The sequence below is a fragment of the Dipodomys ordii genome, unplaced genomic scaffold, assembly GCF_000151885.1.
Source record: "Dipodomys ordii isolate 6190 unplaced genomic scaffold, Dord_2.0 Scaffold31, whole genome shotgun sequence".
Taxonomy (NCBI): domain Eukaryota; kingdom Metazoa; phylum Chordata; class Mammalia; order Rodentia; family Heteromyidae; genus Dipodomys; species Dipodomys ordii.
The window spans coordinates 1,763,661-1,777,621 of NW_012267247.1; the positions used below are offsets into that span (position 1 = coordinate 1,763,661).

A 13,961-nucleotide genomic window follows, 5' to 3' on the forward strand; every position below is an offset into this window, starting at 1 on the left:
TTTGTTCTATCTCTTAGTCAGAGTAACATATTCACGAAGCAAGTTTTTCCTAACATCCTGTTGCTACATTTCATTATTGCTTTCTGTTTCGCTAGTTTTTGAAAATCAAATAATCTTCCTTTCTTTTCCTTGGAGATACCTTCTAAGCATATTCAGATTTATTGGTTAAGCCAGAAAGACTTGAGAGGCGGATCTTATGTTTTATTACTTCTGTTGTGTGCCCTTCTTGCTGGTGACTTGGAACTGACAATGCAAGGAATTGCATTGAAATTATTGAATTCATTCCTCATGTGTAAGGTTGCTGTGGTTCAGGTAGCAATGTTAATGAAAACATCTAATATTGCCCTCATGTATAATATAAAATTAATTGCCTTTTATTTTGTTGTCAGTCATGGGTCCTAAACTCTGGGCCTGGGCACTGTCCCTCAACTCTTCAGCTCAAGGCTAGCACTCTACCACTTGAACCACAGTGCCACTTTTGACTTTTTCTGCTTATGTGGTGCTGAGGAATTGAACCCAGGGCCTCATGCATGCTTAGCAAGCACTCTACCACTGAGCCACCTTCCCAGCCCCATTAATTGCCTTAAAAAAAGAAAAGGCACTCAATACCAGAGGGAAAAAGAGGTATAATTATTACCATTTCATTTAAATACCATTCACAATGCTGGGTGTCAGTGGCTCATGCCTGTAATCCTAGCTACTCAAGAGGCTGATATCTGAGGATTGTGGTTCAAAGCCAGCCTGGGAAGGAAACTCTGTGAGACTCTTGTCTCCAATAAACCACTCAGAAAACAGGAAGTGGTGCTGTGACTCAAGTGGTTAGCACTCACCTTGAGCTGAAGAGTTGAGAGGCAGTGCCCAAGCCAAGTTAAAGCCCCATGACCAAAAAAAAAAAAAAACCAAAAAACAAACAAACATACAAAAAAAAAAAACATTCACAGAATTGAAAACCCAGAAATGAACCTACAGACCTATAGCCATCTAATCTTCGATAAGGGAGCTAAAAAAATAGAATGGAAGAAAGACAGCCTCTTCAGTAAATGGGTCTGGCAAAATTGGTTAACTACTTGTAGAAAACTAAAGCTAGATCCTTATATATCACCCTGTACCAGAGTCAACTCCAAATGGATCAAAGACCTCGGAGTCAAACCAGACACTCTGAAAACATTACAGGATGGAATAGGAGAAACCCTAGGTCTCCTTGGCGCAGGCTGAAATTTTCTTAATAGAGACCCGGAAACACAACAAATCGAAGAAAGGTTGGACAAATGGGATTGCATGAAGTTGCAGAGCTTCTGCATGGCAAAAGACATAGCTAGCAAGATCAATAGAAAGCCCACAGATTGGGAGAAGATCTTCACTAGCCATACAACGGACAAGGGTCTCATATCTAAAATATACTTGGAACTCAAAAAATTAAATCCCCCAACAACAAATCCTCAAAGAAACAACTGCCCAATAAATAAGTGGGCTAAAGACTTAAAGAGAAACTTCTCTGAAGAAGAAAGAAGGATGGCCAATAGACACATGAAGAAATGCTCAACCTCCCTAGCCATAAAAGAAATGCCAATCAAAACAACATGGAGATACCACCTCACCCCAGTTAGAATGGCAAAAATCAAGAACTCTAATAACAACAGATGGTGGAGGGGATGTGGACAGAAGGGAACCTTACTTCATTGTTGGTGGGAGTGTAAACTTGTTTAACCACTTTGGAAAGTAGTATGTAGGTTCCTCAAAAGACTCCACATAGAGCTCCCCTATGACCCAACAATCCCACTTTTGCGCATTTACCCAAATGTTTACAAACAAGACCACACTAAAGCTACCAGCACAACTATGTTTATTGCAGCATTATTTACCATAGCTAAGATATGGAAGCATCCCAGATGCTCCTCAGTAGATGAATGGATCAAGAAAATGTGGTATATAAACACAATGGAATTCTATGCCTCCATCAGAAAGAATGACATTGCCCCATTTGTTAGGAAATGGAAAGGCTTGGAAAAAATTATATTAAGTGAAGTAAGGCAAGACCAAAGAAACATAGGTCCCATGGTTTCCCTTATTTGTAATATCTAGTATATGTATGAGTCAAGCAGAAAAGGTTAGATAAGTTGATGTTAGGAAAATGAACCCTTAGATATGTATTTAAATGTTTTTTTTCTTTCGTGCGATTGTTTCTAACACATTTATTTATTTGTTGCTTTGTATGTCCCTCCCCCACAGTATAACCCCTGCTTTCACTATATTTGATGTCAGTATAAAACAAGTCATTTAAGGATACAGGTGGACCTGTTGCAACAATGAGAAGTACAAGTTGTCATGTCGAAAACAAACTTTACAACTTTGGTGGGGGGCGGGGGAGGCTGGGAAGGGATGTGAAGGGTAAACAAAGGAGGAGGCTGCAATGCTTGATAAGAAATGTATTCATTATCTTGCCCGTGTAATTGTAACCCCTCTGTACAGTATGTTCACAATAAAAAAAAAAACATTCACAAATTCTGACTGCTACCAAGTTTGTAAAGTACAAAAAGGCACCCAAATATAAAGGACCAAAGTCAGTGTTTTTAGCTACCACATAAAAGTTCTGGCAGTAGAGAAGATAAACAAGAAAACCAATGGAAAAACTCACAAGAAACCTCAAAGTGGTCAATAAATCTTGTTTTTGTTTTTGTTTTGTGTTTTTTGTCAGTCGTGGGCCTTGAACTCTGGGCCTGGGTGCTGTCCCTCAACTCTTTAGCTCAAGGCTAGTGCTCTACCACTTGAGCTACAGTGCCACTTCTGGTTTTCTGGTGGTTTATTGGAGATAGGAGTCTCATGGTCTTTCCTGCTCAGGCTGGCTTTGAACTGCAATCCTCAGATCTCAGCCTCCTGAGTAGCTAGGATTATAGCTGTGAGCCACCCATGCCCAGCTAAAGGAAAGTTCTTTCTTTCTTTTTTTTTGGTGGGGCTTGACCTCTGGGCCTGGGCACTGTCCCTCAGCTCTTCAGCTCAAGGCTAGTGCTCTACCACTTGAGACACAGTGCTATTTCCAGCTTTTTCTGCTTATGTGGTACTGAGGAATCAAACCAAGGTCCTCATGCATGGGAGGCAAGTACTCTACCATTGAGCCACCTTCCCAGCCCAATAAATCTATTTAAAAATACTAACTACATGATAAAAAAAATCTTGGTTTAAATTTATCATTGTCATTATCTTCAACTATCTGTTTCCATTCCTAATCATAGCTGTCCATGCTTAGCTTAAAAGAAGTTAAGGAGGGCTGGGAAGATGGCTCAGTGATAGAGCACTTGCCTTGCATGCCTGAGGCCCTGGGTTCAATTACTCAGCACCACATAAGAAAAAAGAAAAAAGCCGGAAGTGGCGCTGTGGCTCAAGTGGTAGAGCGCTAGCCTTGGGCTGAAGAGGTGAGGAACAGCGCTCAGGCCCAGAGTTCAGGCCCCACGACCGGATCCCCCCCCCAAAAAAAAGTTAAGGATCAAGCTAGGCACCGGTGGCTCATGCCTCTAATCCTAGCTACTCCAGAGGCTGAGATCTGAGGATCAAGGTTCAAAGCCAGCCCAGGCAAGAAAGTCTGTGAGACTCTTATCTCTAATTAATCACCAGAAAGCCAGAAGTCATGCTGTGCCTCAAGTGGTAGAGTACTTGCCTTGAGCTGAGGGACAGGGCTCAGGTCCAGAGTCCAAGCCCCATGACCAACAAAAAAAAAAAGAAGTTAAGAATCAGCTAGGCACTAGTGGCTCATGCATGTAACTCTAGCTACTCAGAAGGTTGAGATCTAAGGATGGAGAGTCTAAGACAGCCTGGGCTGGAAAGTCTGTGAGACTCTTATCTCCAGTTAACCAGCAAAATGCCAAATGTGGAACTGGGGCTCAAGTAATAAAGAGCTAATCTTGAACAAAAAAATTTTGGAACAGTGCACAGACAGTGAATTAAAGCCCTGATTAAAACAAAACAAAAAACAAGTGCCAGTGGTTCATGCCTATAAAGCTAGTCCTGACAGGAAACTCCATGAGACTCTTATCTCCAGTTAACCACCAGAAAACCAGAAGTGGCACTGTGACTCAAAGTGGTAGAGCACTAGCCTTGAGCACAAAAAGGCTCAGGGACAGTGCCTAGGCCCTGAGTTTCAAGCCCCATGACCAACAAAAAGAAAGAAAAGAAAAGGGAAAAAATATAGTATCTTGCCTTTTGGTTCCAAATGCTTGCTCATTTTTCCTGTCATTGGCTTTACAGGAAGATTGCTAAGAGATAGGCCGTCTCAGGACCAGTATTTTGCCTATTGGAATTCTCAGTTTATTCAGCAAGTGTTTCTATGAATTCAGTACCCTCTGATTCAACCAACTGCATTGAAAATGTTTAGGGAAGAATTGCATCTGTATTGAACATATATAGAAGCTTTTCACGCCATCATCCCCTAAACAATACAGTATAACAACTACTTGCATAGGATTTACTTTGTATTACTACTAAAGTAACCTGGAAATGATTTAGACTATATAGGAATATACTTTAGGTTCTATGCAAATACCATGAATATTTATGTAAGGGATTTGAGTATCTTCAAGTTTTGATATTTATGGATGGGATAGGCAGGTCCTTGATCCAGGCTCCCATAGACACTAAGGGATGATTATCTGTCTACCTGCTCCTCTTCAGCAAGTGGAATGTGTGAGTAGCTACCACTTGTGTACAGTCAAGCTCTGATTCACATATGTTTATAAGCATAGTTTGTGGTTAAAAAGCAAATGTGTATGGGTTTTTCTCAGGTTTTTGTCTGGTGCCATTTGAACTCAGGGCTTCATAGTCACCTGACATATATACATATATATTTGTGAATACATATAATTGTGCATATATATGTGATTATGTATATACATATACAGTCTTTGTACAAAGAGGTTTCAATTCAGCATGTCAGTTTGTAGTTCAATACATCTTGATCGACGTCACTCCTCCCATCATTCTTCCCCATTTCTCACAACCCCACCATCCCCTCAAGTTACCTAGTTTCATGGACCTTTTCTTTAAACTTCAATCCTCCATTTCTCAACCTCCTAAGTAGCTAGGATTATAGACATCAGCCAGAGATGCCCAGCTATGTTTCATGTTTAAATTTTTTCTTTGCAGATTTACGTATCTATACAGACAATTCCAACCGTGGGGCTTTTACTCTTTTTTTGGGGGGGGGGTCTGGTCGTGGGGCCTGAACTCTGGGCCTGGGCGCTGTCTCTCAGCTCTTCAGCTCAAGGCTAGCACTCTACCACTTGAGCCACAGCGCCACTTCCAGCTTTTTTTTTTTTTCTTTTTGCTTATGTGGTGCTGAGGAATCAAACCCAGGGCCTCTGGTATGCAAGGCAAGCGCTCTACCACTGAGCCACCTTCCCAGCCCCGCTTTTACTCTTTTTTTTTTCTTTGCTCTTATGACCTCTTCCCACCTGCTTGCATCTTTTCCTCCATTCATTCATATTACCCCACTGTTTATGTACAAGGATACATAAAATGTAACATTTATTCTTCCATGGTTAGCATGTACTCATTTATTAAATATGTCTATCTAGATACATTCACAAATACATATGTCAGGTACCTTTTTAACTTTTGTTTATGGGGCAAGATAGGGTCAGATTATATATGCTTTTATACTTTGGATTATGTATACCTTGCAAGCAAGTATACCATTCTGGAGGTATACTATTCCTGAGAATTTTTCTCACAGAAATAAAAGTATTGATTTGAAAGACCATCTAGAGCATTTTGTGCAGTATCATTCATAGTAACAGGCAGAAGGAGGGCCACTGAATACATCATGATATATCTACACTATGGGATTTTAGGAAGTCACTTAAAAAAAAAATTGATTTGTGCCATAAGTGTCTCCTCTGCTGTTTCTTCTGTTATGGGTTTTACTGTATTTTTTTTTCATTTACTGACATTCTAGTGAAATTTAAAGACAGGGAAGAAATAAATGTCTGCGAGCAAGCCTCTTAATAATTGAAAATCTGGCTAGGTGAATTTTAAGACCTGACTTCATTTTCTTTCCTCCTAGAGCTCTGAGGTTTTCTTTGACTATTTCCCCTTCCCCTTTTCTTTCCTTTCTGTATTTTGGAGACAGGAAATTCCCAGTCTCCAGAAAGTTACTTTTTTTCTTCCCTGATTTCTAACCTCAACTGGTCTTTTTTGCAAATGCCATCTGAAGGGCACAGTCTGAAACATCATCTCTAAAAGTAAACTCAGGAAATGTCAGTTTAGGAATTGTTTCTTAGATATTTGAATTTTCTTGGTAATAAGACTCATAGAAAAAAGACAGTGTTTCTATAACCGAGGCTATGTTTTTGTTTTCTTTTGCCTCTGTACAGATTTGAAAAAGGACGTATCTATACATTCATCGGAGAAGTTGTTGTCTCTGTGAATCCTTACAAGTTGTTGAACATCTACGGGAGGGATACAATTGAGCAGTATAAAGGTCGTGAGCTGTATGAGAGACCTCCACATCTTTTTGCTATTGCTGATGCTGCTTACAAGGCTATGAAGAGGCGATCAAAAGACACCTGCATTATGATATCAGGTATTTGGAGGGGGTCCTTGGTATGTCCAAGGTCAACATTTACTTATTTTTTTACTTTAGGATATACATGATTGATTTTTTTTTTTTTTTGTCGGTCATGGGACTTGAACTCTGGGCCTGGGCGCTGTCCCTCAGCTCTTCAGCTCAAGGCGAGCGCTCTACCACTTGAGCTACAGCGCCACTTCCAGTTTTCTGGTGGTTTATTGGAGATAAGAGTCTCAGGGCCTCTCCTGCCCGGGCTGGCTTTGAACCGCGATCCTCAGATCTCAGCCTCCTGAGTAGCTAGGATTACAGGCGTGAGCCACCAGCGCCCGGCTGATTGATTATTTTTTAAAGTTAAAAACCTACCAAACCTACCAATTTTTAGGGACAAAAAAATGAACGTGAAACACCAAATTATTCTTAAAATTTCTGGATCATCCTCTAGTCTTGTTTCTGGAAGCAAAAGAAGGAAGATTGAATCCCAGAGCCATCCTGGAGCTCTTAATGAGACTTCATCTCATTCAAAAATATACTTGGATGCCTTCTGGTCAATCTGTAAACTAAATTAGCATGGAATATGTTCCTATCTATTTCAAACACTACAAGTACCAGGTAAAACAACAGTCTTTCCACAATAACAGAATGAAACCAGGAAGATGAAACACTCAGATCCTGGATGTGAAGAATGAACTATGTTAGCTTAGTTCTTGGGGGTTGGTGCTGAAGCAAATGCGGAAGCATTGGAGCCAGAAATAGGCTTTTGAGCTCAGGGTCTGAGGTTTAAGGTCCAGTGATGAGCAGATGACTTACAGCCCTTTGTGTATAAAACTGGAGCCAAGCTACTCATGTAAAGCTAAGTTGTTAGAATTCTCAGTTGTGAAGAGGACAAGCAAAGTATCTTCCACTGGTCCAAGCTGGCCTCTCTTGAATGTGGAAATTTCTTTTGGTACTAATAATACTTGAATTTGTAATATGGGTTTATGCTTTAAAAAAAGTGATTTTAAGAGCTAGGTGCTGGTGGCTTATGCCTGTAATCCTAGCTATACAGGAGGCTGAGATCTGAGGATCCTATCAAAACCAGCCCAGGCAGGAAAGTCTGCAAGACTCTTTTTCTTTTTTTTCTGATCATGGGGCCTGAACTCTGGGCCTGGGCGCTGAAGGCTAGCGCTCTACCACTTGAGCCACAGCACCACTTCTGGCTTTTTCTGCTTATGTGGTGCTAAAGAATTGAACCCAGGGCCTCATGCATGCAAGGCAAGCATTCTACCACTGAGCCACCTTCCCAGCCCCAAGAAGAAAGGCTTCCCTGATCCGGAATCAAACCCAGGCTGCGATGGTAAGACCACCGAATCCTAACCACTAGACCACCAGGGAGCTGCAAGACTCTTATCTCCAGTAAACTATTCAGAAAAAGCCAGAAGTGGCACAGCTCAAGTGGTAGAGCCCCAGGACCAACCCAAAAAACATGCTTTTATGATTAGTTTATTTTGGTTATCAAAACAACTTTTGAGTGGCTTATAGAATAATTATTTTTCTACTTGAAGAATATTAAAGGCCAGAAAGTTAACTAACTTACTGTTAAAGAACAATACCCCCCAGAGTACATTGTATTAAAACAGATTACAAAACTACTATTGCCTGGTTGTAGAAGGTGAAAAATAAGTTATGCAAGTGTATAGTCTAAAAGCAAAAAGTCCTTTCCTCTGCAATGTCTCCTCCTTACAACATTCCAGGAAGACAGCTGTTTAATATTTATCTTTTTATACATTTCTTCTATATATTCAAGTACATATCACAATATATGTGCATCTAAGTATAAATATAAAATCACTGAATTATACCTGTTATTACATAGCTGTTTTTCCATTTAGCAGTATATAGGGGATATCTTTTCATTAGAGTTTCTATCAAACTAGTTTATTCTCCCTTTCTCTTCTTCTCTCCCTTTTTTTTTTCTTTTTGCAGCAGTAAGGTTTGAACTTTCTTGTTTGCTATGCAGGTTCTATACCAAGTCTGCTTATTATTTTACTTCTTTCACACTTTTCTTTTTCAATGTGTTCATATCAGAACCAACAGGACAAAAATTACAGGACAGAAATCAAGCAATGCAATACAAGGGATTTTTAATAACTTTCATCAGAATTTCAAATTAGTCTAATAGAAGTAAGTTTAAATTATAAGTTATGCACAATTCTTCTCTTCAGGGGAAAGTGGAGCTGGTAAAACAGAAGCCAGTAAGTACATTATGCAGTATATTGCGGCCATCACCAACCCCAGCCAGAGAGCAGAGGTTGAAAGGTAAGTGCATTGTCCATTAGGAGAGACTCTTAACTGGAGCTTCACTTTCTCTACTAGCTTGGCCTATACTGATTGGCACTTGGAAATTTTCCATTATTAAACTGTCTTGATTCTCATAGTATATATTTTCCCTATTTTTATTTTATTTTATTTATATCACTATCTCCAGATTTGTTTTTTAATAGAAAAAAATACTTTTTAAAAAATGCTCTGAAAATAGCCTCATTTTAGTTTATAACCACTGCCTTAAGTATGCTCAGGAGAACTGGCAGGCCTTATTGTTCAAGCTGTCAAGCAAGGATTCCATGATTTAAGATGGTGCTGCGAGAGAAGTGGTGCTCTAAAAGGCACCACAACAATGTCCTCCCCTCCATATAACACCAGAGCTCCCTGGTAGTAAGTTCTGTGTTGGGAATTCCAGGTCATGTTCATTTCTAAAAGGATCTCATGCTGCACCATGCTGGGCTCCCAGATGAGTCTGTGCTGTGTTGGACCCCCATTTAAGGACAGTGCCTAGCACATGGTGTTTGCTTACTAAATATGTTAGTCATAAATGAACAAGATTTAAAATACATTGCTACAAGGCAACTTGACTTTCTTAAGTGGTACAGCTTTTTTTGAAGGAGAAAAATACTCTCCTAACTTTTTATAATGATTTATATTTATCTGTGTTAAAGAGTGAAGAATATGTTGCTCAAATCCAACTGTGTGCTAGAAGCTTTTGGAAATGCCAAAACCAATCGTAATGATAACTCAAGCAGGTTTGGAAAATACATGGATATCAACTTTGATTTTAAGGGTGACCCTATTGGTGGACATATCAATAACTACTTATTGGAGAAGGTAAGATGTGCTTAATTTCTGAGGGTAATGTTTAAAAGACTTGAGCCAGATATAGTTCTCACACCTGTAATCCTAGATATTTTGGAGGTAGAGATCAGGAGAATCAGACTAGACAAAAAAATTGGTGAGACACCCATCTCAACCAATAGAAGCTGGGAGTAGTGGCACATTCCTGTCATCCCAGCTCCAGAGGAAGCATATATAAGCAGATTGTGGTCCTGACCAGCCTTGGCATAAACATGAGACTCTATCTAATAAAAACCAAAGCAAAAAGGCTGGGGATATGGTTCAAGTGGTAGAGCACTTGCTTAGCAATCACAGGGTTTTGAATTCAAGCCCTAAAACCACCAAAAGAAATTTAAAATAATTGGTTATATTTATTGAATTTCATTTATTGCTTTGAAATGGTGTTTAATCCCATTCTTTCTACTGAAATTTGCTTCCTGTGGTAAGATATTCTCTCCTGTTTCTTCCTCCCTCTATCCTTTCTTATAAGCACTTACTGTATCTGGTTGGAAGATATTTTGAACTCTGTAGATGCAGATTGAGGAGTTGGGGGCAAGGGTGTGTGAGCCAACTTAAACTAATAAACAATCTAGAACTCTTCAGACCTTATATATATTACCATATTCCATTTTAACTTTAATTTTAACTTTCTTTTTTCTAATTTCTATTTGTTCACTTTTTTACAATATTATATATGTATTTTGTGAGCTAGTATCCTAATTATAAAGCATTCTGTAGTTGGTCAATGAAGAGAGAGAGAGAGACAGAGTCTGTCTGTCTGTCTGACTGAGTTTGTGTTTGCTACTGGGCTTGAACCCAAGGTCTCATGCTTTTTTACCCATGGCTGGAATTCTATCACTTGAGACATACTTCCACTTTCAGCTTTTTGCTGTTTAATTGAGTCTCACAGATTTCTCTGCCTAGGCTGGTTCTAAATCTTGATTCTTAAATCTCAGCCTCCTACATAGAAAGGATTACAGATGTGAGCCTTTGGCACCTCACTAGTAAATACATCTTTATCTGCTTAGGTTAATGCTAGGCCACATTTCTAGACGATTCCAATGAAAAGATTCCTACTAGGACAATTTGAGAGGCTGTGTCCTAACCTTGATTAACACTAGGCCTGATTGCAGAAAGCATATGACATTACTTCTCCCAAGTTTCATGGTTCAGCTATGGTTCACAAAGCCATCTCCAGCTGAACTATGCTCTCAGCTCACATGCCTTCCCAGTAAAAGGTTTCCTATTCCAGTTATTCCATAGTGAATTTTTATGGTAGTATAATCTCTATTTTTGTTATATTGAGGTCAGACAATTAAGGAAATAAGTGTTTTATCTGAATCAGTTAAAAAATTACAGGAAATGCCAAGTATTACCAGCTTCTTTTTCATGGCTTCACTGTATGTACATAGTTAATCAAAAGGATTCCTTTGAATGAAACATATTTGGAGCCTTTTCCTAATAGCAATCTTTTTGGAACCATCTAAGGCAGCAGTCTCTAGGGACTGATCTTGCTAAGCTGATTTTATTACAGGATATAAGGCATTACTCTTTGAAATGCCAGCTGATCCTGGAGAAGGGAATGTTGAGAATGTTCCTCCCTAGCATTCCTTTCTATTCTCTCCACACAAATCCCTGTCCCTTACCAAGCACCATCTTTAGGCTCCAAGTTAAATAGCATATTATATATTCATATTTATTCTTCAGAAAGCTTAGGGACCTCTCCATTAGGCACTAAAAAGAATTACTAGGGAAACCTAGTCTTGGGCATATTTTTATCTACAAGGGTCTTTAGGACGCTTAAATCCACCATAGACACCAAGTTTGATTTTATGGCTGCATTTTCAGGTTAACCATTTCAATGTGTTTTTTTCTTAGTCTCGAGTGATTGTTCAACAGCCTGGAGAAAGAAGCTTTCATTCTTTCTATCAGGTTAGTAGTCCTCTGTTACACATGAGAACTGATCATTTATTCATCTGTGTAGAAAATGAATATCTCTATATTGCTCTTGCCTATCTTATGCCTCTTTTGTGTCCATTGTCCTCACAATTTATTACTTGCATACATACACACCATACGCATATATATACACACACAATTCTACCCCACCTCCTTCTGAAAAGATAGGTTTAACAGCTCTGATGAGAACTGGCAGGTGGGAGAGCCAGGCAAACACCCATATACCTTTGCAACATGTGTAATGGTTTAGGGATCAGGAAAGCTTTTGATATGGTACATTCTAAATGTGTTAAATTAATTTTCTTTTCTTTTGAATTGAAGCTATTGTTCCTATATTTGGGAGTTTCAAGAATGAGCTTATAAATTCAGTTTACTTTGTTCTTAAATACTATACAACAACAGAGTTACTTGGCAAGAAACCCAGGATTTATGAATTCAAGGAAGAATAGTCTTCTACATCACATCAGAGCTTAAGGGGGAAAAATGAATACATCTTGGGAATGCTATTAAGATTCTTAAAACAAAGACCTTTGCTTTAGTGCTAGGCATAATCCCAGTATTTAGGAGGCTAGTTGGAGGCCAGCCTGGGCTACATAGCAAGTTCCAGGCCAGCCTTGGCTATGTACTGATATCCTATCTAAAAAAATAATAATCTTTTAAATATCATAAAAATCTTTAAAGTATCCCTCCTTTTGGAAAGTCTGCCCTCAGAGAACAAGTATGGTATATTATTATAATTTTAAAGCCCAAAGTAATATAAACTAAGGATAATAAATAAATTGGGCAGTCAAATTAAATGATATTATATTGGCTTTTTAAGAAGTAAAATTATAAATTGAAGACCATTTCCACGTATAAACTATCTCTGAAGGTGACTAACAGTGACAATACAATTGAAAACAGTGACAAGTTGCACACTGGTGGCTCATGCCTATAATCCTAGCCACTTAGGAAGCTCAGATCTGGAGATCAAAGTTCAAAGCCAGCCCAACCAGAAAAATTCAACTTAATCTCCAAATTAGCCAACAAAAATTAGGTTGGAGGTGTGGTTCAAGTGGTAGCATGACAGCTAAATGAGTAAGCCAGGCAAGCACAAGGCCAAGTTTAAACCCTAGTACCAACAACAACAACAACAAGAAAAAAAAAAAGGAAGAAAGGTAGATAGGTTGATTGAGTTTGGGTCAACTATTTTTCTATCAAATGTAAAAAAGTTGTTTATTTTGAGAATTCAAAGCTTTTGCCAGGATTTTTCTACTTGGATGAAGATATTGTTATGTATTTTCAGCCAACATTGGAGTTGTAACATTCTCAGTTGCCTGAAGAATACACTTGATGGGAAAGCTATTTCAGCACATGTGACTCGACCTATCACTGTCTGCTGGTGCCTTTTACTTCCCTGGAAATTCTGACTTTTTCTAAATTCTAAGCAGAGCTATACCCTGTCTATAATGACACTGTTATGAGCAAGTGACTACCTCAGGGCAAGGGATCCTATCTTACAGCTGCCATATTCAAAGCAAGAACTATTCTAGTTCTATATACATTGACACATTTTAAGTAATTTTCCTCAGGACAGTTTACATGTGGCATAACATAATATTGTCATTTATCTTCAGATTAAAAACAACAATGAAAAAAATCCAAAAATCAAAACAATACATGATTCTTTAAAACATGAAATGGGACAAATTAAGTGAATAAAACCCAGAAAATGAATAAAAGTTAGGTTATTACTGACTTCTAATACTTGATTTTTTTGGTTTTGTATGTATTTTGCCCATTTATTTTTAATTAAATATTTTTCAGCTGCTCCAGGGGGCTTCAGAGCAGACCCTGCGTTCTCTACATCTCCAGAAATCCCTTTCATCCTACAACTATATTCATGCTGGAGCTCAACTAAAGGTGAAGATTTGTATCTCGGAGATTGCTTAGGCATAGAAGCAGAGATTCAGAAGGGACATTAACTATCTGGCCAAGTCTGCTGCCCTTAGAGGGGAAAAAATCACTACTTTTAAAAATTCTCAGGAACACAGAGAATTCAGAACATCAGTGAATTGACCACTTTACTTGCTAATCAATTACTATATTTTGTTACCATCTATAAAGTTATGTTCCTATGTTTATTGTTTTCTTTGACTTTTTCCTTTAATTCCATTTATTTTAACACTATAAAAATATTATCAGGACTAGGAAATCTGCCTCCTAAGATTTTATATGATTGTTGCCAAAGGCAAGTTGGTAAGACAATGCAAAATTAAAAAGCATTTTGATTCTCCATTCACTATTTTTTCCCCAGTATTGA

General features: G+C 38.6%; 1 protein-coding gene across 2 annotated transcripts in view; it reads left to right on the top strand.

Annotated features, from left to right (window-relative positions):
- Myo1d (myosin ID) overlaps nucleotides 1-13,961 on the top strand; it is a 299,308-nt gene that overhangs the window by 89,566 nt on the left and 195,781 nt on the right. For both annotated transcript variants that reach the window (XM_013016551.1, XM_013016552.1), the window contains exons 2-6: nucleotides 6,363-6,571; nucleotides 8,758-8,851; nucleotides 9,529-9,694; nucleotides 11,579-11,632; nucleotides 13,466-13,561. In XM_013016551.1, coding sequence (XP_012872005.1) covers nucleotides 6,363-6,571; nucleotides 8,758-8,851; nucleotides 9,529-9,694; nucleotides 11,579-11,632; nucleotides 13,466-13,561 — 619 coding nt within the window. The remainder of the gene's footprint in view (nucleotides 1-6,362; nucleotides 6,572-8,757; nucleotides 8,852-9,528; nucleotides 9,695-11,578; nucleotides 11,633-13,465; nucleotides 13,562-13,961) is intronic.